This window comes from Erythrolamprus reginae, chromosome 9 (genome assembly GCF_031021105.1).
Source record: "Erythrolamprus reginae isolate rEryReg1 chromosome 9, rEryReg1.hap1, whole genome shotgun sequence".
NCBI classification, from domain to species: Eukaryota; Metazoa; Chordata; class Lepidosauria; order Squamata; family Dipsadidae; genus Erythrolamprus; species Erythrolamprus reginae.
In genome coordinates, this window is record NC_091958.1 from 14,271,128 (window position 1) to 14,298,994 (window position 27,867).

Consider the following 27,867-nt stretch of genomic DNA (forward strand, 5'->3'; position numbering starts at 1 on the left):
TTTACATTCATTTGAGCATGCTGTTACTCCACATTTTTACTTCTGTACTAAGCACAATTTGTGTAGAATTGGTTTCTCAGGCCAGAGTGCCATCTAGTGGTTCAGGATATTCTTGCCTGTCGGATCAATTAGTGCGCCCATCTTATTAATGCTTCACTTCATATCCTGTCACTGTCATTGTTTATTGTACCATAATTGGCATACCTTAATCCATATTTTGATAGCTATTGGGCCATACAAAATTTCCCATTGGTGTTTGCATCCAAAGTGCCTTTTCAAAAGTCAAGTGGACAAAGAAAGTCCAGTCACCTCTTGAAAAAGCAGCTTTGGGACAACCATGACCTGGATGACTGAAAATCTCCATGGACATCCTAATCATGTTTGGCATGATTAGGAAGGGGATCGAAAATAGGTCGGCAAGTGTCGTATTGCCTCTGTACAAATCAATGGTGAGACCACATTTGGAGTACTGTGTACAGTTCTGGTCACAGTATCTCAAGAAGGATATAATGGAACTGGAAATGGTGCAAAAAAGGGCAACAAGAATGATCAAGGAAATGGAGCACCTCCCTTATGAAATCAGGTTGCAACACCTTGGTCTCTTCAGCCTTGAAAGGCAGCGTTTAAGGGGTGACTTGATCGAGGTGTATAAAATCATGCGTGGGATAGAAAAGGTGGACACAATACCAGGACGAAGGAGCACCCTTTAAAGTTCATAGATAAGAAAGTGAAGACAAATAAAGGGAAATATTTCTTCACCGAGAGGGTCATTGGTTTATGGAATTTGCTTCCAGAAGAGGTCGTGACAGCTGTCAGCCTAGATAGCTTCAAGGCAGGATTAGACAGATTCATGGATGCCAAGTGTATCAGTGGTTATTGAAATGGATGTCCATGTGCCACCTCTATGTTGGTTGAGGCAGGCAGGGTTCCCTTGGGTCCCATTTGTTGGGGTTGAGGGAAAGGGAGGGTTTTGCCTTCTCTTTCTGCTCAAGATCCCCATGGACAATTGGTGGACCACTGTGTGACACAGAATGCTGGACTCAATGGGCTTTGGCCCGATTCAGCAGGGCTCTTCTTATGTTCTTGTGACATTGACCTTTGCAGTATTTATTTGACTCTTCAGATTTGAAAAGGTCTGGGGTAGAGATTTCTTTAACTCTTCGTTGCTCCATTCCTTTTGGATAAGAGGCCAATTTGAGAGATGCCCTGTTTTTGACCCCCTGGTTGTCCATGGAGATCAGTAATATCTAATGTGAGAAACCTCCAGGAAGGATGTCTAACTGTAGCCTGCTGGCCTGCTATAAATCATTCACAATGGAGTTTTTGTTTTAAAGTGCATTCCATAATTTCTAAATCAAGAAAAAAAATAGGTTTATCTTGGATGCAGCATAAATTAATCGATGCTTCTTCCTCTCCTGCTCTGATTCATTTTGGTATCTAGCTGCTAAGTTGATTTTATTAGATACGCAATAACAACCATTGAATGTCCTCCTGATCTTGAGATTAGGTTGTGCCCCATGCCGGAGCCGCCTTTTCTCACTTTTGGAAAATACTAAACATTGTAAATATACTGGAACTTAGCAATACTGTGTCGAAAAGTGCGAATTCATTTGAAATCCATCTGTGCCTTGGAGAAAGAATGCAAAGTTGGGGTTATGTTCTAGTTTGCTAACAGTGGCACTTTGGAGACGTACGTGTGCTATAGATTAGAAGTTACTTCTGGGTCATTTTATGCTGTTGGAAGTACAGTGGTACCTCATGATACGAACTTAATTGGTTCCAGGAGGAGGTTCGTAAGGTGAAAAGTTCGTAAGATGAAACAATGTTTTCCATAGGAATCAGTGTAAAAGCAAATAATGCTGCAAGACACCGTTTCAGTTCCTTTGCAAGTACCTGTTCTCTGCAAAAAAATTCCTCCCCCAAGCTGCCCCTCACTCCTCCCTTTTCTTTCTTAAAAAGACACCCTTTCAGTTCCTTTGCAAGCACGTTGTTCTCTGCAAAATATTTCCTCCCCCAAGCTGCCCCTCACTCCTCCCTTTTCTTTCTTAAAAAGACACCCTTTCAGCTCCTTTGCAAGCACGTTGTTCTCTGCAAAATATTTCCTCCCCCAAGCTGCCCCTCACTCCTCCCTTTTCTTTCTTAAAAAGACACCCTTTCAGTTCCTTTGCAAGCACGTTGTTCTCTGCAAAATGTTTCCTCCTCCAAGCCGCCCCTCCCTTTCTTCAAAAAAGGAAGAAAAAAGAAACCCCTTCATCCCAGCAGCAGCTGCTTGGGTTCGTAAGGTGAAAATAGTTCGGAAGAAGAGGCAAAAAAATCTTAAACACCGGGTTCGTATCTTGAAAAGTTCGTTAGAAGAGGCGTTCGTAAGATGAGGTACCACTGTATGTTCTTTTTATGTCTTTTATTTGAACATCAGTGGGTCCTTTTATGCCAGACTCTTCCTGTTACTTTCTAAGACAGGGGTCTCCAACCTTGGCCACTTTAAACTTGGTGGACTTCAACTCCCAGAATTCCCAAGCCAGCTTTGCTGATGGACTTCAACTCTCAGAATTTGCTGGTGGACTTCAACTTCCAGAATTCTGGTGGACTTCAACTCTCAGAATTCCCCAGCCAGCTTTGTTGGAAGTTGAAGACCTCCAGGCTTAGTGACCAAGGTTGGAGACCCCTGTTCTAAGGTCTCGTTGGATTAGAGCCACGCATCCCAAAGGATTGGCAGTAAAAAGTACCATCATATTACTGCTGAGTAGGAAGTAGCATGAGATCTTTTTCAAGGAGAGTGATTAAAAGAAGGTTGTGTGGAATCAAGCATGTATGTATTCCACAATGTCAGGATATTTAGCTTTTATCTGGCGCTCTTACTGTCTGCCTTCAAACTGCCAACTCTTTTAAAAAAAAATAATAATCCAGGAACTCTTGCACTTTATCCAGTCCCGATAATTTAATATTTCCTATGAGCCGCGTGTTTCAACATTTCCCATCATTTCTTATGAAGCATGCATTCCAGTGTTTCCCAACATTTTCACTGAGTCACAAGATAGTGCTTTAACATTCCTCTGGCTTTTTGATGACTTTTACTCCCCAGTGGAAGAGAATTCAAATGTGGAAATGTTACTGTGACTGTACAATAATTTACAAGCCTGTCAGAGCAGGTTTTCTTATGAAATTATTGCTAGCAAAATGCTCCTTCCTGAGGACCACATTCCTCTTCTGCTTACTAGCCAATGGTGCGCCAACATGGATTCCCCTGAGACTGGTGGAGAGGCGGCAACAGGAGATCATTTTAAGCGATCCTTCTGTGTCTTCCATAATGCCTAGATTGGCCTTTAAATGTTCATCTCATCAATGACCAGGATTGCTGTGTGTGGCAGTTTCAGCTCTGATGAGTAGGTAGAAGGTAGAATTAAAGCCATCTTGTGTTCTTCTGAGGTTTCGTAAAATAGAATTCAGCAACTGGAGAACTTCAAGAAAACCCATTTAGGAATGGCATCAGATGCCTAAATCCACACCGGTAATTTTGCCAAAACTTTCAAAAAGTTGCCTTTATCTCAAGATGGATATAAATGCCATTTTTGCCAGTTTGGTGCCTTATTTAAAGCACTCGAGCCATTATTCTTGGAAACCTAGGGCTACAATGAGTTCACAGTCCAAACAACTCACTTTGCTGATGATGCACCCTAAGTCCAGACGAGTTCCCTTTCTCTCTGTGTTGTGTTACAAATAGCTTTTGAAACTCAATGGGAGTCTGATGCAACACAAGGGACTCCTTTATTCAAAGAGGGGAAAAACCATTACAAATCTCAGCAACCATTTCTGAACTGCTGGATGATTTTCATCTCCATCTGATATCATGGAAGCAGGTAACACAACAGAAAAAAATAGGAAATTCACCCTTTTGATAGGTAGTTGCCTGCCCTGCTTTTAATTTTTTTCGGTTTGATTTAGCAAGCCACGTTTTTCCAAAACTCTTGGCAACTTTAAGTCTAGTGGATTTCAACTCCCAGAATTCCTGGCAGCAGCTGGCCAAGATACTGGTATTCCAAGTAGTCCTTGACTGACAACTATTTGTTTGAAGTTGGAACAACACTGCAAAGGTTGACTTATGACCATTTTTCACGCTTACGTTGCAGAATCCGCCATGGTTATGGGATCAAAATTCACACACTTGGCAACTGGCATGTATTCATGACAGTTTTGCTCTCCCGGATTCATGGGAGCTCACCATTTATGATCACTTGAGTCAGCTCCCTACAAGCAGAGTCAACAGGGAAAGCCAGATTGTGAAACGGGGTGCAACTCATTGGACCAAAGAAATTTAGGTCTCAGTTGTGGTTGTTAAGTCAAGGACTGTCCTGTTATTCTGTGTCTAGACCAAGGATAGGCAAAGTTGGCTCTTCTTTGACATGTGGACTCCAACTCCCAGAATTCCTGAGCTAGCATGTTTCGCTCAGGAATTCTGGGAGTTGAAGTCCACAAGTCATAGAAGAGCCAACTTTGCCTACTCCTGGTCTAGACATACCTCGCAGCAGCCATACAGTGCTGAGATTGCTCAGCCATTTCATTGAGAACCCTTAACAGTTTTTGTCCCCAATAAAGGCTCGATTGGCTTATCAAGAGCCTCAGGGCTGTCTAGAAACCAACATGGAATTCTGGGAGTTGAAGTCCTCAAGTTGCCAGGGTTGGAGACCCCTGGTCTAGATTCTTACAGGTACTGTACTTCTCTACTCCAGCATCCCCCAACTATATCTTGCTGTCTTCCTGCCAATATCTGGTGTGCTGTGAATGTGTCACTGTCGGCACTACAGCAGGGACGTGCAACCTTGGCAAGGTTTGCAGACTTCAACTCCCATAATTCCCCAGACAGCATGGAATTCTGGGAGTTGAAGTCCACAGGTCTTAAAGTTGTCTAGCCCTGCACTACACTATCCTTCGGAAGTTCTCCGTGGTAGGAATTAAGCAACTTCGGTCCAACTTTACGGATAACTTCTTCCCGTCACCGTAACATCTCATTTGCCAAAAATAATTGTTTCTCTTACCACTTTTTCATAGGTCAGTGACTTCCCCACTCCCCCGCCCCCCAAAAAGTATTCACATCTGTGATTATTTTTTTTATCTTTGGTGCCTTTTGGGATTTTTTTGTTTTTACACAGTGGAATCTCTACTTTTTTAGAGGGTGATTTGATGCATGACAGTTAACCTGTAATGTTGAAATTAGTGTATGGAATTATTTATTTTGTGTATTCAGTCTGTTTTTTTAAAATTTGGAACTGTAACCTTTTTATTCAATAAAATGTTGATCCTGACAGTGGTGACGGGTCATTTGTTTGGTGGGGTATGATTGAAATACTGTACACGTTCTAATGAAAGACGGGATTTTTCGGGTGAGGATCTGCACTTCTGAACTAAAGTTAGAAGATGAGGATAAAAAAGGTGGGTTTCAGCCCTAACCACGGGATATAATAATATGCTGACCAGACTAAGGATGCTAGCCAGATGAATACCTCCCAGGTAGATTCCCCCCCCCACCCCCAGTTTTCCTCCCCCAAAACTAAGGTGTGCATCCTACACTCCATCTTACACTCTGAAAAATACGGGAAGTAGATTTTACTGCTTGCCCCAAAGCCTCCAGCCAGCATACAAAAGCTTTCCCGCACCAAGACTGGAAACCTTTCGGTGGGAGGGAGAGACTGAGGCTGCCCACCGTTTCAGAGGTCAGAGAAGCCGAGCAGGGTGCAATGGTCCACCTCTCCCTCTGCTCTCAACTCTCTGCTTTTAGGGCACCCAGAGCAGATGAAGAAATTGTGGTGGAGAGGCTGGAGAGCTCACCAGATCTTCGCAAGGAGTTTCCACAGGCCCGTGTGTGTGCGCGCACGCGTGGAATCGACAGGGTGACTGTTTCAATCCCTCTGTGATTGTTCATAAGGGTGAATCACCGCTGTGGTGCTCCAACATTCTGCCACACGAATCCCAGCGACCAGTTAGGTCCCACAAAATTGGCCTTCTCCGGGTCCCATCAACTAAACAATGTCGTTTGGTGGGACCCAGGGAAAGAGCCTTCTCTGTGGTGGCCCCGACCCTTTGGAACCAACTCCCCCCAGATATCAGAGTTGCCCCCACCCTCCTAGCTTTTTGTAAGCTCCTTAAAACCCACCTCTGTCGTCAGGCATGGGGGAATCGAGACTTTCCCTCCCCCTAGGCTTATAAAATTTATGCATGGTATGCTAGTATGTATGATTGGTTTCTAAATTGGGGTTTTTAAAATTAACTTAAATATTAGATTTGTTTACGTTGTATTATTATTGCTGTGAGCTGCCCCGAGTCTGCGGAGAGGGGCGGCATACAAATCTGATTAATAAATAAATAATAAATAAATAAACTCGGAAATGTCGTAAGTACTCAGGGGGGAGATTATGTCGTAATTTTGAACAGTTGCTAAGTGTTTTAACTCGGGGACCACCTGTAGTTTACTTCATTTTATTATGAGATGATCATTGGAGGAAGATTTCCCCACCCCCCTTGAAAAGGGGTGTGGGTTTTTTCCCCCACCCGTATCTCAGTTGCAAGAATGTACGTTGATATATTTTTTATATTGGCGAAGAGTCCCAGTGAGAGTATTTCTCTGGTGTCTCCCAGGGGTGTCATCAGTTTTCAGCCACAACCTGGTCAATCCAGTCGCGGAATTTGGAGACTCGGCAATACACAGCAGGAGTATTGATGTTACAGCTGGAGTTTCCCCAGGAGACGATCCCAACCAGATACCAAGTTGAGTCTTTCTGGCATACCAGAGGGCCACCAGAATCACCCTAAAAGGAAAGCAAAGCAAATGCTTTTAAGTAAAAAACAACCCCCTTTTTTTAGCGTAGGGTCAGAAAAATTAATCAACACGGTTTCCAAAAAAAAAAAGAGTAACCGAAACTGAGGAAAATTAAAGCAATTACCGTATTTTTCAGAGTATAAGATGCACTTTTTTCTCCCTAAAAGAGTCTTAAAATTCAGGTGCATCTTATACTCTGAATATAGCTTTTTTCGAAGCTTTTTTCCCCAGCCCTAACTAGGTGCTAACAATCTTCCCAGCTCTTACCCTGCAGATTCTTTCATTGTTACTCTCTGCAAAGAATGTTTTCTAAGCCCTAAGTCTTTGTAGGGTTTTATTTTCATTGGTCTAACTTTCTCTGAATAAGTTTCTTTCCAGCCCTAACCAGGTGCTAACAATGTTCCCAGCTCTTACTGCCTTGCAAGCTCTTTCATTGTTACTCTCTGCGAAGAATGTTTTCCAAGCCCTGTCTTTGTAGTCCTCCCCCCCATTCTCTACTTGCTCCAAATGTTTCTTTCCAGTCCTAACCAGGTACTAACAATGTTCCCAGCTCTTACTAGCTTGCAAGCTCTTTTATTGTTACTCTCTCCAAATAAAGATTTTTTAAAGCCCTAACTAGGGGATAAAATAATGTGCTGAAGCTGACCAGACCAAGGACGCTATTCAGATGAATACCTGGTAAGCAGATTATTTTCCCTATTTTCCTCCCCAAAAACTAAGGTTCGTCTTATACTCTGAAAAATACAGTAATAAAGTTTTAGAAAGCGCTATTGCCCACTTAGAATTAGAGAAGTCCTCTTTCTACATAAGACTGCAAAACATACTAGGGGTAAGAGGAGAAAAGGAGGGAGGGAGGGAAGGAAGGAAGGAAGGAAGGAAGAGGAAGGCAAGGGAAGGAAGGGAAGGGAGGGAAGAAGGAAGGAAGGAAGGAAGGAAGGAAGAGGAAGGGAAGGGAGGAAGGGAAGGAAGGAAGAGGAAGGGAAGGAAGGGAAGGGAGGGAAGAAGGAAGGAAGGAAGAAGAAGGGAAGGGAAGGGAAGGGAGGAAGGCAAGGGAAGGAAGGGAAGGGAGGGAAGAAGGAAGGAAGAGGAAGGGAAGGGAGGAAGGGAAGGAAGGAAGAGGAAGGGAAGGAAGGGAAGGGAAGGGAGGGAAGAAGGAAGGAAGGAAGGAAGAGGAAGGCAAGGGAAGGGAAGGGAGGAAGGCGAGGGAAGGGAAGGGAAGGGAGGGAAGAAGGAAGGAAGGAAGGAAGGAGAAGGGAAGGGAGGAAGGGAGGGAGAGGAGGAAGGGAAGGGAGGAAGGAAGGAAACTCCAATAGAGCCAAAGGTTTGAAAAACCCGAAAGAATATTACTGGGTGCATTTTCTCTCCCTCACCACAATAAACCTGTGGCTGGACACAATAGACCTCTCTCTCTCTCAGTTCAATATGCTGCCCTGATAAAATATTTTTTTATAGAGAAACTTACGTGGCAGGACGAAGCACCAGCTCCACCCGCACATATCATGGAACTGGTGATAGGCCTGGAATGTTTTTTCTGGCACTCATCTACCGGCACCAAGGGAAGAACAAGTTGCTGTAATATGATTGCAGATTCATAGGCTGGCGGAAAGAAAGAAGGAAAAAAAATTGGTGGGTGTTCTATTCTGGGCCTGCACAGAGGAATCCACGCGCTGATATTCCAAATCATTTTTTTATATATTGAGTGTCATTTATACAAGCCAAATTCCTGCATGTGAGTTCACCTTGGCAGCTTCTCAGCCCAAGATCAAAGCTAATTGTGAATTCCTACATGAGATAAGGAGTCTCCAGTTTCACTGACTTACAATTACAGCTTTCCAGCATCTCCGCAGACAGAGCAATTCTATTCCAAGGATTTTAGCAGAGAAATAACAGTTGGCTAGTGTAACCTGGCTGAAACCTCAAACATCAGCCGACTCCATTACAAAACGTTGAAACTCCACCCCGAATTTCCCATCGGCCACCCTTAAATACCTATGGGGAGTGGTCAACAATTCCCTAGAGTTAACAAACTGCAGACTACTTCCTTTTCCCATACAGGCAGTGATGGGTCAGGTTTGCAGAACTAGTAGAAAAAATTTGGTCAGGTACGCAAAACCAGTAGAAAAACTTTGATCCCCCCCCCCTTCTGGGCTCTGGGTATGTTTTTCCTATCTCAATAAATGAGGTTGAATATGTATAATTTTAGAAGAGCTGTGTGCGTGTGTGTTTGTGTTTGTGTGTGTACATACACATACAGTTTATATGTGTGTGCCTGTGTGTAATACAGTATGTATGTACACATATGGCCTATATACATAGAATTAAAGAGTATATTTTGGATGTTCAGTAATAGTAAATAGATAGGGAAATTGTACTTCTTTGAGGCGAGGAGAGGCCAGGCCCCCAAAACCTTGACATGAGTGACGTCAAGTTGGCCACCTTTAAGCCAGTCACATGATCTTTAAGCCACCCCCCGGTCACATGGCCATCAAGCCACTCCCACCTGGTCACATGGCCAGCAAACCACACCCACAAAATAAGCCACACCCACAGTGTGATAGTAAAAAATTTTGCAGCCCTTCACTGCATACAAGTATAGAAGACTAAGAAAAAGACAAGAATTCTTGTATGCAGTGAAGGGCTGCAAAAAAATTTACTATCATACTGTGGGTGTGGCTTATTTTGTGGGTGTGGTTTGCTGGCCATGTGACCAGTGGGCATCTAGCAAAGGCTCATAGTCTTCCTCCTCCTCCTCCTCCTCCTCTTCCTCCTCTAAGTCAGACCCTACTGTCATTGGCATATCTGCCAGGTCTGGTGGTCCTTCAAGTTCATCAAGGTCTATTTCTTCCTCACTCTCACTCTCTGCATCATCTGGCAACACCACTGGCCCAGGGTACCAAGATGGGCCTGGCTCATCCTCATCTCAATCTATCATTACAAGAGTTGGTCGAGGACCCCTCACAACAGTGGGGAGGAAGAAACCAATTGGAATTGTCAGATTGAATTGAAGAAGAAGGCAGGCTGGTGTCTTCTTCGCTTTTCCCAGCCCGCCTGATTCCCAAATGGCCACTTACAACTCAGTTTGTCCCGTCCCCAGCCAGTTGTGACACACTTTAAATCTGGGGATAAACTCTCCGCGGGAGAAGCCAGGCAGACTGGAGATACGTAATCATTCAGCTCCACGGGAGAAGACAGCTTCACTAGGCTGATGTCGTTGTTTATCTCGTAGGAGTTCCATTTCAGATGGGTAATCACCTGGAAAACGACAGGATTGGGTAGGATGGAGAAACTTTAAAAGATTATAGTCTCTTCTTGATTGAAGATCTTAGAAGTCCATCACTCCTTTTTCCATTCAAAAACCAAGCTTCTTAGTAATACGCTGATAACTCTTGGTATTTCTGAATGGAAATACAGTAGTACCCCTAGATACGAGTATAATTCGTTCCAGAAGGGAGCTTGTATGTCGAGCAACTCGTATCTGGAACAAATGGCTTTAGACTTTGTTTTTCCCCTCCGAGATAACCAAAAGCAAGGATTCTTGCGCCACCTAGTGGACGCTCGGCTCGTATCCCGAATTTGAGCTCGGGTCTGGAACAGAAATTTCTCTCCCCTCGTGGCTCGTATCTTGGAATACTCGCATGTGGAGCAGCTCGTATCTAGAGGTACTACTGTACATGGTTTCTCCATTAGGTCTTCATCTGAAATCACAGATTGTGTGATTGCTATCTTTTCCTTTGTTAAGAATCTCTAAAGGAAAATAAATAAAACAAGAGTAGGAGAAGAGTTCGAGGTTTTGTCAACTTTATGTAACTCCTGATTTCTCGGACTGCACTTCCCATCATGCCCAACGTCATCAGAGACTTGAGAATTATTGTCCAGTGCATCTAGATGCACTTTCTGGTCATTTGATCATTGTCCCTAATGAACTGCTCACCTTGATTATAGATCGCTCTTGGACTGGTGGAGCATTATCGAATCTGTTCTGTAGTCCAAACACAGCCAAATCTGATCCCTTTCTGTAGAAATAAAAACACCACTCATGTCTTACTGTGCTATTGCGACCTTTTTCTCTCTGATGCCTACATGCAGCTAAACTGAACATCACAACACACTGTAAATCAATCCCTTAGAGCTGGGGATGGAAGAAGAAGGGTAGGGTAGAAAATAGAATGGAACAGAAATATAGTAGCATAGAAATGGAAAAGAGATGGGATGGGATAGAATAGAATATAGAAATGGAATGAGAGTATATTGAGTAGAGTAGAAGAATTGAGTTGAATTGAATAAAATAGAACAGAACAGAATAGAATAGAATTCTTTTGGGCCAAATATTGTTTGTTTGTTTGTTTGTTTGTTTGTTTATTTGACTTCTATGCCACCAAATCCCGAAGGACTCAGGGCAGCTTACAACAGCAATATAAATACAATATAAATAGATACAAAATGATAGAAAGAAGTCCAACATTATCTAAAACTAAAACCCCATTGAAAAGTTATTATAAAAATGACAATGAAACACAGAAGAAATTTGCTTCAGGTGCAGAAGCTCTCAGTATTCACACCCCACATGGGTTCCTCCCAGTTCACACTGGTTCTATAGAACCAGTAGCAAACTGGTGATGACATCATGAAGCCGGTTCTGTAGGTTCAAGTCTGTGGAAGTTGCCAACTTTTGGGGGTAGTGTTTTTTTATGGGGGGGCCCTGCATTTTTGGCACTTTGTGTGTGCGAAACACAGCCACGCAGCACGCAATGTGTGTGCAGCCACAAGGCACAGGAGGAAGTGAACTGTCGGCAAGGTAAGTTAGAACCCACACCTGATTCACACATAAAACTGCAAAGTGATAGGTCATAGGTCATAAATAGGTCATAAATAGATAGCATCGACTGAGATTCAAACTCTTGAATCTCAGGTCATTTTGTTGATTCAGTAGTTCAGAAAGGGATAGAATAGTTTGGAGATGCAGATGGGGAAAGAGATGGTTAAATCAGAGAAGATCTTTTGATGGACAGAGGTCAAAGGGTAAAATTCTCTTTCGCCTTTATGGAAGGGATACAGTTTTAGAGCAAACCTTGGCGACTTTTAGACTTGGGGACTTTGAACTCTCTGATGACTCCAAATAAAGAATCATCTCGAGGAAAGTGGTCAATAGAACAAGACTCTCCACGATTGACCTCTCCAGGTTCCTAAGAGGCCAGTAAGGGGCGTATATAAGTGCACTGATGTGCCTATCGTCCCCTGTCCAATTGTCTTCCTTATCTCATATATCATATGAGATAATAGGAAATTAATAGGAAAGTGAACACAAGAACAAGGGGACACAATCTGAAGTTAGTTGGGGGAAAGATCAAAAGCAACATGAGAAAATATTATTTTACTGAAAGAGTAGTAGATCCTTGGAACAAACTTCCAGCAGATGTGGTTGATAAATCCACAGTAACTGAATTTAAACATGCCTGGGATAAACATATATCCATCCTAAGATAAAATACAGAAAATAGTATAAGGGCAGACTAGATGGACCATGAGGTCTTTTTCTGCCGTCAGACTTCTATGTTTCTATGTTTCTATATATATTCTCTCCTTATCTATATATATATCATATATATTCTCTCCTTATCTCTTATATCATATATATTCTCTCCCTCCCATCTACTTCTCTTCTTTTTACTTTCTATCGTTATATATATTACTTAATGTCTATTCTCTTCCATCTGTATTGTATATTGGACAAAGAATATTTTTTTAAAAAAAACATAGAAGAGATTTACTTACACCACATTGCAGTGAGCAGCAGTAACAACCCAGTTCTCATTGATCAGGGATCCGCCACAAAAGTGGGAATGTGAGGCAGTCTAAGAAGGGGAAATCAAAACAGCACAGATTTGGATCGCACAAAGAAGGATAAAATGCATCAAGAAAACAGGTTGTTGGGCATGTTTATGCTCCTAATTTCCCCCTCCTTATTTCCTCCTTCTGAACTAAACAGAACACACAAAATAATAATAATGTGTAGTTCGCCTTTTCCAACAAGTCCCAAGTATGGATATGAATCAATTCTAAAGCCAGGTCCGATTGGCACTTAATTTGAGCGTTGTTCTCACTTTGGATGCAAAAGTTTATCAGCAAACAAACTCCAAATAAATCTGTTTTCAAAAAAAGAAAAATATCACACACTCTTCTACTAGGAATGCAGAAAGAATATACAGTACTAAAAGTTGCACAAAAACAGTATTAGTTAATTTTAAAAGAAAAAAACTGCAACTAACAACAAGAACCCACACTACTGACCTACCAGTGATCGCAGAAGATGTCCTTACCTGCAGCGAGACTTGCCAGGGCCAAGAACCATGAATGGCATCCTGCCCGTTGATAATTCTCCCTGTCTCTTTCACATTGGGCTTAATGGTTGGAATCCCGCAGCCTACGAAAAGACAAAGAGAGATTGACCCTCTCAATCTGATAAGTATCTCAGATCTGGACTGAGTAGCCCTCTGTGATGGACAAGAAGGTTGTGCAGGAGTGTTCAGATTTGTTCATTTCCTGCCATTTTTATTTATTTTTATTTATTTATTCATTCATTCATTCAAACAATTATAGAGTGGTAATTTGTACAAATAAAACATTACATAAGTAATGATAAAAAGTAACAAAAGAAGACAATAGGACAGGGACGGTAGGCACAGTGGTGCGCTTATGCACGCCCCTTACAGACCTCTTAGAAAGGGGGAGAGGTCAATCATAGATATCTAAGGCTAAAGGTTTTGGGGTTAGGAGTAGAAACCACAGAATCAGGTAGTGCATTCCAGGCATTGATTACTCTGTTGCTGAAGTCGTATTTTTTGCAGTCTAGTTTGGAGCGGTTGACATTTAGTTTAAATCGATTTCGTGCTCGTGTGTTGTTGCGGTTGAAGGTGAAGCATGCGCATCAGCAAAAAAACCTAGTAATTTTTACTGGAATCATGCTGGTGAATGCCTGGTGGCAATAGAGTGAAGCTACACGCTCCATTTCCGTCACTGGAACAGGGTCCCAGACCTTCCACCTCCTGGCCCATTCTTGCCTATGACAATCGTTAAGTGTTGCACCTCCTGATTCTTGACAAATGTATCTTTTTATTTTATGTACACCGAGAGCATTTGCACCAATGACAAATTCCTTGTGTGTCCAATCACACTTGGCCAATAAAGAATGCTATTTCCCCACCTGTTGCTCTTTTTTGCAAGACAGGACATTCAGCTAAGCAGGCCTGTGAATTAGGCAACGTGTGTTTTGCGCTTGTGTGTAGTGTGTTGCAAGCAATGAACGTAAGCAGTGTTCCCTCTAATTTTTTTTGGGGGGGGGGGCGGAAAAGTATAGTGTCTGAGCAGCAGTCCCTTCGGGATTGGGCGGCACAGAAATAATAAATAAATAAAATAAATAAATAAATAAATAAATAAAAGTGTGTCTATAACAGTGAGCTCATAATAGGGCAACTCTATCAATATCAAAATGCCACTTAAATAGTTGAGCTAGTTTCAAACTAGATTTTGATTTTCTTTCTCTCTTCCTTACTCCCATTCTTTTTCTTTCTCTTTTCCTTCCTCTCTTTTTTCTATCTGTTTCTCTCTCTTCCTCTCTCTCTCCTTCCCTCTCACTCTTTCCCTCTCGGCTTCTGGGCAGGTTTGGAAAACTCTGAGTTGATGATGATTTTTAAGTGAGCGATTGCTCACTGCTCAGCTTAGAGGGAACTATGAACGTAAGCACCCCCCCCCCCACATACACACACATACCTAGAAACTGCATGATCCGTCAGCCGTGATGAAAGAATAGGAAGCAACCAACCAACCTAGAAAAGCAACACAGGCTTTACTCACCACAGGCAACATCAAGGAGCACTAGGTAAGTGAGGGCTGCCCACAGGAAAGACATTCTGGTTGTTACTCCCAGGAGCTTTAGGTCCCCTGGGTGCCGCTGGGTTTTTATTGCTATGAGCCATGGCGCATCGCCAGGTGGGGTTGACTTCCCCTCCCCGCATCCTTGGATTGATGATAGCAGGAGCCGACTAAATTTAGCCTTGGTGGCACGGTGCAGGTGTCTTGCGAAGGACGTTTCACCAACAGTGCCACCGAGTTTGCAAACAACACCTGTTTCCCATAACCGTCTTTTTGCTTTCGAGCTGAAAGCTCCACACTGGCCATTTGTAGAGTTTCAGACTTAGCCTAATCACCGCTGTCTTCTTTTCACCCAACCATTTCCCCACTCGGTTAAAGACCTTGGTATACTAATAACAAAAGATTTAAGTGCCAAAGCCCACTGCAACAATATAGCCAAGAAGGCTTCAAGAGTTGTAAACCTAATCCTACGTAGCTTCTGCTCTGGCAATCTCACACTATTTACCAGAGCTTACAAAACTTTTGCCAGACCCATCCTCGAATACAGCTCATCTGTTTGGAACCCATATCGCATCTCAGACATTAACATCCTTGAAAATGTCCAAAGATACTTCACCAGAAGAGCCCTTCACTCCTCCACTCGAAACAGAATACCCTATGAGACTAGGCTTTCAATCCTGGGCCTAGAAAGTTTAGAACTAAGACGCCTTGAACAACATCTAAGTATTGCCCACAAGATCATATGCTGCAACGTCCTGCCTGTTGGCGACTACTTCAGCTTCAACCACAACAACACAAGAGCACACAACAGATTTAAACTTAATACCCTGTTTCTCCGATAGTAAGACACCCCCGATTGTAAGACGTATTAGGGGTTTCAGGGGGGTCGGCTAATATAAGCCGTACCCCGAAAGTAAGACATATGTCTTACTTTCGGGGAAACACGGGGGTATTGCCGGGGGGGTAGCCCGATGACGTCGCTTCCAAGCTCCCCACGCGCCCCTCGCCTTCGCCTCGCCGCGGCGCCACCGCCTCTTCCCCGGCTTGGCAAAGCGAAGGACGGCGCTGGTCCGAAGCGAGCCGAGCGGGCGGCTTGCAGCGAAGGCGCTTGTCCCAGCAACCGAGTCCTGCTGAGGCTCAGCTGCAAGCGGCCGGCGAGGCCGACCGGGCTTCGAGGCGAGCGGCCGGAGCTGCGCCCTCCTTCGCCTCGCTGCAGCGCCACCCGCCTCTTCCCCGGCTTGGCAAAGCGAAGGACGGCGCTGGTCCGAAGCGAGCCAAGCGGGCGGCGGCTTGCAGCAAAGGCGCTCGTCCCAGCAACCGAGTCCTGCCGAGGCTCAGCTGCAAGCGGCCAGCGAGGCCGACCGGCTCCGAGGCGAGCGGCCGGAGCTGCGCCCTCCTTCGCCCGCCTCCTTTCCAGCAGGCAGGTGGGGCTGCCCAACTGCGCAGAGCGGCTCCTCCCCTCCAGACACACGCTTCCCCGACACGCGCCTGTGTCTCCACGCGTGCACGCCGCTTGGAGCCCTGAGGTTGAACTTGGAAAAGGGCTCACGAGGCTCCTGTCCGGCGGCTGCCCTTCTGGACTCTGGGGAGATGCCTTCGGGAATGCGACCCTTTCAATTTTTTTCCAATGTAAGACATACCCCGAAAGTAAGACGTAGTGGGGGTTTTTGGGGGTAAAAAGAAAGTAAGACACTGTCTTACTTTCGGGGAAACACGGTATTAACCGCTCCAAACTTGACTGTAAAAAATATGACTTCAGTAACCGAGTTGTCGAAGCATGGAACTCATTACCGGACTCCATAGTGTCATCCCCAAACCCCCAACACTTTACCCTTAGATTATCTACAGTTGACCTATCCAGATTCCTAAGAAGTCAGTAAGGGGCGAGTACAAGTGCAGTAGAGTGCCTTCCGTCCCCTGTCCTATTGCTCTCCTATATCTCCTATACCTTTCCTCTATTCCTATATCTCTTCTTCTATTCTTTCATTGATATATTCTATTCCTATATCTTGTTTTCTATTATTTCTTAGATATATTTTACCATGAGTATCTCCTCTATAACCTTCATCATGTATTTCACTATGTGTATATTGATATATACCCACTAAAACCCTCATTGTGTATTGGACAAAATAAATAAATAAATAAAATAAATAAATAAAGCATTTCCATAGGATCTCCTTAATGTCTTGTCACCATTTCTCCAGGAGGGATAGAATCAATGAAGGGCTACCGGCATGGTAAGCCGCCCCGAGTCTATGGAGATCAAATAAATAAGTAAGTAAGTAAGTAAGTAAGTAAGTAAGTAAGTAAGTAAGTAAGTAAGTAAGTAAGTAAGTAAGTAAGAAAGAGAAAGAAAGAAAGAAAGAAAGAAAGAAAGAAAGAAAGAAAGAAAGAAAGAAAGATAGGTTTATGCAGGACGCCCTGCATTTTCTTTCAACATCTTTCAGTGCAAATTGGGTGCTCTGGGGTGGAGCTCCATTTTTGCTACCCTACTGTGTCCCCCAACCCAATCTGGGCAGTAGCCCACCCCAGATAGAATCAAGATCACACAAAGTGTTAATACCACTATAGGATGCCTTGGTAAGGCCCCACTTGGAATACTGCATTCAGTTTTGGTCGCCACGATGCAAAAAGGATGTTGAGACTCTAGAAAGAGTGCAGAGAACAGTGACAAATAGGATTAGGGGACTGGAGGCTAAAACGGTTGCAAGAACTGGGCATGGTTAGTTTAATAAAAAGAAGGACATGATAGCAGTCTTGCACAAAGAAGAGAGAGTGAGTCTATTCTTCAAATCACCTGAGGGTAGAACAAGAAGCAATGGGTGGAAGCTGAACAAGGAGAGAAGTAACTAAGAACCAAGAAGAAATTTCCTGACATAACAGTTAATCAGTGGAACAGCTTACCCCCAAGAAGTTGTGGATGCTCCAACACTGGAAGTTTTTAAGAAGATGTTGGATAACCATCTCTCTGAAGTAGTGTAGGGTTTCCTGCCTAAGCAGGGGGTTGGACTAGAAGACCTCCTTGTTCTTATTGTTATTGTCATTGTCATTATCATTCTTGTTACATCATCATCATCATCATTATTATTACTACTACTACTACTACTTCTACTACTACAATGATAAGCAGATGGTTGGACTAGACCTCCAAGGTCCCTTCCAACTCTTGTTGTTGTTGTTGTTGTTGTTGTTGTTGTCATTATCATTCTTGTTACATCATCATCATCATCATCATTACTACTACTACTACAATGATAAGCAGGTGGTTGGACTAGACCTCCAAGGTCCCTTCCAACTCTTGTTGTTGTTGTTGTCATTGTCATTGTCATTATCATTCTTGTTACATCATCATCATTATTACTACTACTACTACTACTAGTACTACTACTACTACTACTACTACAATGATAAGCAGGTGGTTGGACTAGACCTCCAAGGTCCCTTCCAACTCTTGTTGTTGTTGTTGTCATTGTCATTGTCATTATCATTCTTGTTACATCATCATCATTATTACTACTACTACTAGTACTACTACTACTACTACTACTACAATGATAAGCAGGTGGTTGGACTAGACCTCCAAGGTCCCTTCCAACTCTTGTTGTTGTTGTTGTCATTGTCATTATCATTCTTGTTACATCATCATCATTACTACTACTACTACTACTACTACTACTACTACAATGATAAGCAGGTGGTTGGACTAGACCTCCAAGGTGCCTTCCAACTCTTGTTGTTGTTGTTGTCATTGTCATTGTCATTATCATTCTTGTTACATCATCATCATCATTATTACTACTACTACTACTACTACTACTACTACTACTACTACTACTACTACTACAATGATAAGCAGGTGGCTGAACTAGACCTCCAAGGTCCCTTCCAACTTTTGTTGTTGTTGTTATTGTCATTATCATTGTTATATTATTATCATCATCATCATCATTATATGCAGATTAAGGACCTTTTGTGAAAGGACAAATAACACACCTAAAGCCAAAATAAAGTCTATTTTAATCATTTGTCTGAAGTAATGTAGGGCTTCCTGCCCAAGCAGGGAGTTGGACTAGAAAACCTTCAAGATCCTTTCTAACTCTGTTTTTGTTGTTGTTGTTGTTGTTGTTATGATGACGACATGGAGACACACTAACCAGGAGCCCTTTCTGGGAACCCCGCACGTTGTTGCCTGCAATGTAGCTCCATTCTGTAGACTTGCTTTCCGGGCAATGCAACAGAACCCTTACTCAACTTTGTAGGAATTGAGCCATAGGCAAAATACCCTCTGAAAGGAAGTGGACTGGAGAAAGCCTCTGTTGCAGAACCAATCAGGATGCCCCAGTCTGAGTCAACAAAAAAACACAACACCCTCTTTTTAAAAGAAACTGGCCTTCGCCCAAGAGGTCTACTTCTTCTTCTTGGGGGATCCTATTGACTCGGTAGGGATCCTATGCATTTGTCCTGGAGCTCTTTTGCCTTCAGACAAGACTACATGGACACAGGATGACCGACTTCAATGCCACAGGGACACCAACCAACCAGGCTACCGATTCTCTGGAGGCCAAAGTGATTCCAACCGTACTCATGACTATATGCTTCCTGATTGGGGTTCCCGGCAATGGCCTCGTGATATGGACCATCCTTTCCAAAGTCCCCCAGCGCTCCTTCACCATCACCCTCATCCTGAACTTAGCTGTGGCTGACTTACTGGTCATACTGACTGTGCCTTTCTGGACTTACTATTTCGCCAAAGGATGGGTTTTTGGGGTATTCATGTGCCGGTTCCTCATGTACCTTGTGTACGTGACCGTCTACACCAGCATCTTCTCCATCACTTTAATGAGCCTCCACCGCTTCGCAGTCGTCGTGTTTCCGCTCGCCTCCCAAAGATGGCGGAAGCCACGGCAGGTGCACGTGATAATGTTATCCGTTTGGTTGATAGCGGGGGCTCTCTCCTGCCCGTGCTTGATATTCTCCGCCGAACAGATGCTCCGAGGGGAGTGCACGGATGAATTTTACGACTCGGACAACCAACGCATTGCGGTCAACGTCGTGGAGACGCTGTTTGGCTTCGTGATCCCTTTTTCTGTCTTGGCAGTCTGCTACACCTACGTGGCCAGGAAGATTCGGACGCTGAGGAACCACAAGGAAATGAAAAGTGAGAAGCTGATCGCTGCCGTCGTCGGAGCCTTCTTCATCTGCTGGCTCCCTTTCCACATCTTAAACCTCATCACCATCGCGGCCTTGTTGCTGAGGCAAGCCAAGCCCAAGGTCAGCGAAGACTTACTCGAGTCCTTGAGCATTTTAACAAACGTTCACGGGGCGGTGGCCTTTTTAAGCAGCTGCATCAACCCTATTCTCTACGCCTTTGCGGCCCGGAGTTTCCGCGGCGGGCTGCGCGAGACCAACTTTGCGAAGTTGTTCGAAAAACTGCGCAATGACACAGAGGAGACAGTAACGAAGGACAATAATGTCCCCATGCAGACTTTGTAGTTCGAGAAGAACCCGGAGCAAATTGGAGAGCGAACACTTTGTTTTTTGAACGGAATGTCGTTGTCGCGATCTAGAAAGGACCATAAGGGTAGGTTTTAGATAAAAGATTTTAGAGGATATTCAGAAACTGAGGTGAGGACAAAGGTCTTCAGAGAACTACTCTAGTTTAGTTTATTTGGATGTGTGAATGGGTGGGAGTGGCTTACCGACCAGGATAAGTTTTCAAATAGGTGTTTGGACTCTTTTTCACTTGATGAAGTCACATTCTTTGAAGATCCACAAAAAGGACAAATGATGGACAGCATAATTTGTTGAGGAGCACAGGAACATTTTAAGGTTTTGTAATGAGCCCACAAGGTTCAGTATGATAACAGATTAGGCAAGTAGCTCGATTTTCTTTCATTGCTATAAAAATTCAGTTCTAGATAATGATTAATTTGTAAAAACATACTATTTAATTATGTCCTATTTTAAAAGTAATTAGGGATCATTCTAAGGTACTAGAGAAGGAAGGACAATAAAAAAATCATTAAGTGTTCAATAAATAGTGCATAAACTTACTACCCCCCCCCTGCACCCCCCCTGCCCTCCTGGGGGTCAGAAGCCCATAACTATCATCCCCTCAGACCAATCCTACAGAAGGAATTAGGAATGTTTGCTTCTTATGGCTTACTGTAACCAGGTCTAAACTAACTAAAGTGTTTTTAATAGGAAAGTGAACACAAGAACAACGGGACACAATGAAGTTAGTTGGGGGAAAGATCAAAAGCAACGTGAGAAAATATTATTTCACTGAAAGAGTAGTAGATCCTTGGAACAAACTTCCAGCAGACATGGTTGGTAAATCCACAGTAACTGAATTTAAAGATGCCTGGGATAAACATATATCCATTGTAAGATAAAATACAGGAAATAGTATAAGGGCAGACTAGATGGACCATGAGGTCTTTTTCTGCCATCAGTCTTCTATGTTTCTAACTGTAGTTAGACCTTATTGAAATTTAAAGAGACACACCAACATTAAACTTTAGCTCATGAACCTGACTTCTCTGCTTAATTAAGCTTGGATTAATTTCTGGCTTACCCATAACAATAGGTATTTATTAAGAGAAACACTGAAGTAAAACCTTCTTCTAATCTTTCTTCAAGGGTGCATCCATGAAAAATTGAAAAACAGAAACATGTGGTTTGCCCTTCCTGCTAAGTGGTGGTTTATTTTTCTTGGGTTTGCCGTAGTTAGCTGAATCATGTAATTTACGAAATCATGAGGGTTGCCACACCAATCCCAAAACCGATTATGGTTTAGTGCAATGTATGAATTTCTCTGGTGACCCAAAATTGTGCTGATCGGATCAATTTGAGTTGACGCACTTCTGTGTGTTTCTTGAATTCTCCTTAAGTGGGGATGTTACCACCAGAAAAGAATTTGATAAGGATCTGATAAGACGCTCCCTGAAAACGCACGTTTTGTGGTCAAATTTCCTATTTTGCTTCCGCAACGCATCACTTCCTGTTTTGATTTCAAATACTACACAGCAAGAATCTCTTTTCCTTGTTGGTGGTTTGGGGAACAGTGGTGGTGAATAAACAGGACAGTTTTCTTGGTGTTAATAGTCTCCAGAACCAAATCCCATTTTATTAAATCTTTCAAATAGTTGCTGGTAATTAAAACATCTGAACCCAGTTCTAACTTTTGTTTGCTTTCTTCCTGCTCCTCAAGATGCTCAGGATTTTATTTATGAGGGGTGTGTTGTTTATTCTGTATTTAATTCTGCATTGTTAGAAAGAATGGGCATAAAAAATGATTAACAGTGGGTCTCCTGCTGACCATTAATAAGTGTCCCAAGATTAGCCTTTCTGCTGATCCATTAAAGCTGATTTTTTAGCATGTATTGTCATTTCTTAAACAATGTCGGTTGGCGGGCCCCAGGGGAAGAGCCTTCTCTGTGGCGGCCCTGGCCCTCTGGAACCAACTCCCCCCGGAGATTAGAACTGCCCCTACTCTCCTTGCCTTTTGTAAGCTCCTTAAGACCCACCTCTGTCGTCAAGCGTGGGGGAACTGAGACATCTCCCCTGGGCATTTACAATTTATGAATGGTATGTCTGTATGTATGTTTGTTAGAAAATGGGGTTTTTAAAATATTTTTAAATAGTAATTTAGATTTGTTGTAAATTGTTTTCACTTTGCTGTGAGCCGCCCCAAGTCTGCGGAGAGGGGCGGCATACAAATCTAAATAATTAATAAAATAAATAAATAAATAAAATCTCAGTTTAAAATAGTGGTTCTCAACTTTTCTGAGACCCCTTAATACAGTTCCTCATGTTGTGGTGACCCCCAGCCATAAGTCTAGCCCCTCTTCTCCCAACAGAGCTTTAAGCTGACTGACTTCATGTCCCTATGCTTGGGAAGGCAGAGTTTCAAGTACGTCTTAACATAAGGTGTAGAAAAGCTTAGTTCATAAGGAAAAATACCTCCCAGGTTAATCAAAAGAGGCAAAGATGTTCGGTGAACACAGTAATTCTCCCCCCCCCCCCATTTATAATATTTAAGGTGATGATGGAACGGTGATGAAAAGTGAAGGGGTACCAAAATTTTTACTACCGTGTTTCCCCGAAAATAAGACACTATCTTATATTAATTTTTGCTCCAAAAGTTGTGCTACGTCTTATTTTCGGGGTGGGGGGTGCCTTATATCTCTCAAATTAGACAAATTCACAGGCAGGAAAGCTGACACCCCCAAAGAAAGTATACCATACGGTACACTGATTATGGTATGGTACCTGTCAGTATGGCACCCACACACACAAACGACGGCACTTATATAGTACAGTGATCCCCCGCTCGTTGCGAGGGTTCCGTTCCAGGACCCCCCGCAACGAGCGGGTTTTCGCGAAGTAGCGCTGCGGAAGTAAAAACACCATCTGCGCATGTGCAGATGGTGTTTTTACTCCCGCAGCGCTAGCGAGGAGCCGAAGATTGGGGGCGGCGCGGCTGTTTTAAAATGTCGCCGCCGGCATGGGGGGCTTCCTAGCAGCCCCCCAAACCCGGGTTGGGAGTCCGGGGGGTGCTGGCAAGCCCCCCATGCTGGCGGCGACATTTTAAAACAGCCGCGCCGCGCTGGCTGTCGGCGCTTTCGAGCTGAGTCCCGGAGCGAATTCGCTCCGGGACTCAGCTCCAAAGCGCCGACAGCCAGCGCCAGCGAATGGCTTCTCCGCGCTGGCTGTCGGCGCTTTTGAGCTGAGTCCCGGAGCGAATTTGCTCCGGGACTCAGCTCAAAAGCGCCGACAGCCAGCGCTAGCGAACGGCTTCTCCGCGCTGGCTGTCGCCGCTTTCGAGCTGAGTCCCGGAGCGAATTCGCTCCGGGACTCAGCTCGAAAGCGCCGACAGCCAGCGCCAGCGAACGGCTTCTCCGTGCTGGCTGTCGCCGCTTTCGAGCTGAGTCCCGGAGCGAATTCGCTTCAGGACTCAGCTCGAAAGCGGCGAGAATGAACGGCGTGGGCGGGCGAAGGGCGGGCGGCAGCGAGGAGTTTGCATGGGCGGTGGGGAAACTCCTTGCTGATGCCCGCTGCTCGCCCTCCCGCCAGCAAGAGGGGGAAGACCCAGGGAAGCCGCCCAGCAGCTGATCTGCCGGGCGCCATCTACGCATGCGTGCCCATAGAAAAAAAGGGCACACATGCGCAGATGGTGTTTTGACTTCCGGGTTGAAAAATCGCAAATTACCCTGTTCACAATGGTCGGGGACGCAATAACCGGGGTATTACTGTACAACAGTATACTCCCGCTATTGCAGCTTCCAGCCACCAGAGGAACTAAAGTCTACGCACTGTAGTGGAGACTGTAATGGCGGTGAGACAGCAGCAGACTGTGTCTGCTGTACTGGACGGTACAAAGCAGCCAGCAGGGAACGCCACATTATTACGGTACCGCTATGAACAGCTTTGAATGGTACCGTATGTTTTTCCATCGTACCGTATGTAAACTTGACTATGCCTTATTTTCAGGGGGTGCCTTATATTAGCAAATTCTGCAAAACCTCTGACATGCCTTACTTTCGGGGTACATCTTATTTTCAGGGAAACAGGGGTACCACACTGTGGGCATGGCTTATGCAGGATGCTCACATTTTCTTAAAATATCTGTAAGGGCAAATTGAGTACTCTGGGGTGGGGGTCCATTTTTGCTACCCCCCGCCATCCGGGCAGCAGCCCATCCCTGGTGACGAACCACCAAGATGTTCTCCCCTCCTCAGGCTGAAAACTGTCCAGGTTTGTGACAGTAAGTGATTGGAAGCAAGTATGATGTATTGCTGATACAATATGACTCAGGAAAACTTTTACTCCATGTAATGGATAAAAAGTGAAGTCTCTTTCAAAGGTTTAATATCGGGCAAAGGTATTAGAAGGAGGCTGAAGAAACATGATGTTTCCCAACTCTGCATTACTAACAATTGCAGAAGACTTCCTTTCACGAGATTCTTTCTTTCTTTCTTTCTTTCTTTCTTTCTTTCTTTCTCTTCCTCCTCCTTCTCTTCTTCCTTCCTCCCTTCCTTCCATCCTTCCTTCCTTTCTCTTTCTTTCTTTCTCTTCCTCCTCCTTCTCTTCTTCCTTCCTTCCGTCCTTCCTTTCTCTTTCTTTAGAAACATAGAAGACTGACGGCAGAAAAAGACCTCATGGTCCATCTAGTCTGCCCTTATACTATTTCCTGTATTTTATCTTACAATGGATATATGTTTATCCCAGGCATGTTTAAATTCAGTTACTGTGGATTTACCAACCACGTCTGCTGGACGTTTGTTCCAAGGATCTACTACTCTTTCAGTAAAATAATATTTTCTCATGTTGCCTTTGATCTTTTCCCCAACTAACTTCAGATCTTTCTTTCTTTCTCTTTCTTTCTTTTCTTCCTCCTTCTCCTCTTCCTTCCTTCCTTCCTTCCTTCCGTCCTTCCTTTCTCTTTCTTTCATTCTTTCTTTCTTCCTCCTCCTCTTCCTTCCTTCCTTTCCTTTCTTTCTTTCACAAAACTCTTTAGAAGTTCTAGATTTGAGAATCAGCTTAGGCTAACAGCAGTTGCGCGACTAGCTTCCTAAGCCCGGGCAGAGGTGTTTTCTCACTGATGCCAGAACACTGTTTATTTTCAACTCTGCCCAGTAAAGATGCAGAATTTCAGCCTTGCAAGATGGAGAACGGGGAGTGAAAATCACTTCGCAAAAAAGAAATTTGGATTGCCCGTCTCCCTTATGACCTAGAACTGATGGTGGTTTGCATACTAACCTTTTAGTAAGCGCTGGATCAGATCTTTTGTTACCTTCCCATCATAGTGGTACCTAGTTATCTACTTGCATCTGCATGTTTTCTAATTGCTAGGTGGACAAGAACTGGGAAAAGTAATGGGGGATCACCCTGTGGTGTGATGCTCGGGTCTCGAACCTGAGCTGTCAGCTTTCCAAGCCCAATTATTTGATGAGCCATCATACCCACCTTAAGGATTACAATAAGAGACACAATAACCCAAACTGGGTTTATCAAAAGGAACTTAAAGAGATGCTGTTGTTAGTTGCGAACTCTTGTCCAACCCACCACAACTCCTGTCCTCTACCATCCCCCAGAATCCATTTAAGCCAGGGGTCCCCAAACTTTTTACACAGGGGGCCAGTTCACTGTCCCTCAGACTGTTGGAGGGCTGGAGTATAAAAAAACCCCTATGAACAAATCCCTATGCACACTACACATACCTTATTTAAAGTAAAAAACAAAATGGGAACAAATACAATATTTAAAATAAAGAAGAAGTAATAAGATAATTAATAATTAAGTAATAAATTAATTTATACTTCTTTATTAACAAGTAAATTTAAACTTAAATCAACAAACTCCATTTCTCCTTCCTTCCTTCCTTCCCTCCTTCCTCTCCACTTCTCTCTTCCCTCTTCCTTTTCTCTCATTTGTTTCATTTTCCTCTCCCTCGTTCCTTCCCTCCATCATTTTCTCATTTTTCTCTTTCTCTCTCTCTCTCTCTTTCCATCTCTCCCTCTTCCTTTCTCTCTCCCTCTCTATCTCTTCCTCTTTCTCTCTCTCTCGTCTCTTTCTCTCACTCACTCTTTCTAACTCTCCCTCTTTGTATCTCTCACACTTTCTCTCTCTTCCCCTCTCTCTATTTCTCCCTTTCTATCTCTCCACTTCATTTCTCTCTTCCTCTCTATTTCTCCCTCTTATTATATTGATCAGTAAAATCTCGTGTGCTGCCGGGGGCCAGTTAAAAGACCTCAGCGGGCCGCATCTGGCCCGTGGACTATAGTTTGGGGACCGCTGATTTAAGCTCACACCGACTGCTTCAGTGACTCCATCCAGCCACCTCATTCTCTGTCAACCCCTTTTTCTTTCGCCCTCTATCTTTCTTCTCCACCATCAGGCTCTTCTCTTCTCTTCTCTACCTATATCTTTTCTTCTATTCTCCAATTGATATATTTTTATTCCTATACTCTCTCCTCTTTTCTTCCTCTAACATATTGTACTTGAAGGTCCCCTCTATTGCCTTCATTGTGTATTATTGCGTATTGGACAAAATAAATAAATAAAATAAAAATAAAATAATCTCCATTTGGTGTCCAATGATTCTGAAGGCTCAAAGGTCTTTCATTGAATAAAACCAGTTTAATTCTGGCAGCTTCAGTCTGACTATTTAAAAAAAACCCCGCTGCTTTTAACTCCCAGCCTCTGTGCTTATTTATATTTCTATTTGTTTCCTTCCTTTGGTTTCTTTGGAGAAACTTTCCACAATCTCACACCTGCGATTTCTTTAATCAGTCTGATTTGTCCTTTCCTGGTAGAAGAGCCTTGAGAGCTGCAGCTGGGCGACAAGACTCCCAAATGCTTGTACTTGGACTGTGACCTGCCCTTCACAGGCAGCAAACTTCACTGGGGAAAAACCAGCGTTGTCTAGATCTCCAATGGCGAACCTATGGCACAGGTGCCACAGGGGGCGCAAAAGTTACAGGGGTAGACAGAAAAATGGAAACACCTTGCAGCTCTTGCGTGGAATCCATTGGTTGCCGATCAGTTTCCGATCACAATTCAAAGTGTTGGTTATGACCTATAAAGCCCTTCATGGCACCGGACCAGATTATCTCAGGGACCGCCTTCTGCTGCACGAATCCCAGTGACCAGTTAGGTCCCACAGAGTGGGTCTTCTCCGGGCCCCGTCAACTAAACAATGCCACTTGGCGGGACCCAGGGGAACAGCCTTCTCTGTGGCGGCCCCGGCCCTCTGGAACCAACTCCCCCCAGAGATTAGAATTGCCCCCACCCTCCTCGCCTTTCGTAAGCTACTTAAAACCCACCTCTGCCATCAGGCATAGGGGAACTGAGATACTCTTTCCCCCTAGGCCTTTACAATTTTATGCATGGTATGTCTGAATGTATGTTTGGTTTTTACTCTAATGGGTTTTTAATTGTTTTTAGTATTGGATTATTGTGTATACTGTTCTATTATTGTTGTTAGCTGCCCCGAGTCTCCGGAGAGGGGCAGCATACAAATCCAATAAATCAAATCAATAAAATTTGTGAAGCTCCCTTCGAACAGTTTTTGTGAAAACTGGGTTCTGTACGTGTCTATTGAGCTCTGCAGTGATTTTAGGAGCTGTGGTCTTGTGATCCGCTCTAACAATTTGCTTTAGAGTCCGACGGTCTCTCCC

At 43.8% G+C, this 27,867-nt stretch overlaps 2 protein-coding genes across 2 annotated transcripts; one reads left to right on the forward strand and one right to left on the reverse strand.

The window, feature by feature from the left end:
- Window positions 1-6,638: 6,638 nt before the first annotated feature.
- CTRL (chymotrypsin like) lies at window positions 6,639-14,717 on the reverse strand. The gene is made up of 7 exons (XM_070761637.1): window positions 14,663-14,717; window positions 13,129-13,232; window positions 12,584-12,663; window positions 10,743-10,824; window positions 9,883-10,063; window positions 8,274-8,407; window positions 6,639-6,800 (listed from the first exon to the last, which is right to left on the reverse strand). Exons 1-7 carry the CDS (start codon window positions 14,715-14,717, stop codon window positions 6,639-6,641), a joined length of 798 nt encoding a protein of 265 aa, XP_070617738.1.
- A 4,496-nt stretch (window positions 14,718-19,213) lies between these two features.
- On the forward strand, window positions 19,214-20,562 carry LOC139171905 (leukotriene B4 receptor 1-like). Its single transcript, XM_070760401.1, has one exon. It carries the CDS (start codon window positions 19,268-19,270, stop codon window positions 20,174-20,176), a length of 909 nt encoding a protein of 302 aa, XP_070616502.1. The 5' UTR covers window positions 19,214-19,267; the 3' UTR covers window positions 20,177-20,562.
- Window positions 20,563-27,867: the final 7,305 nt, after the last annotated feature.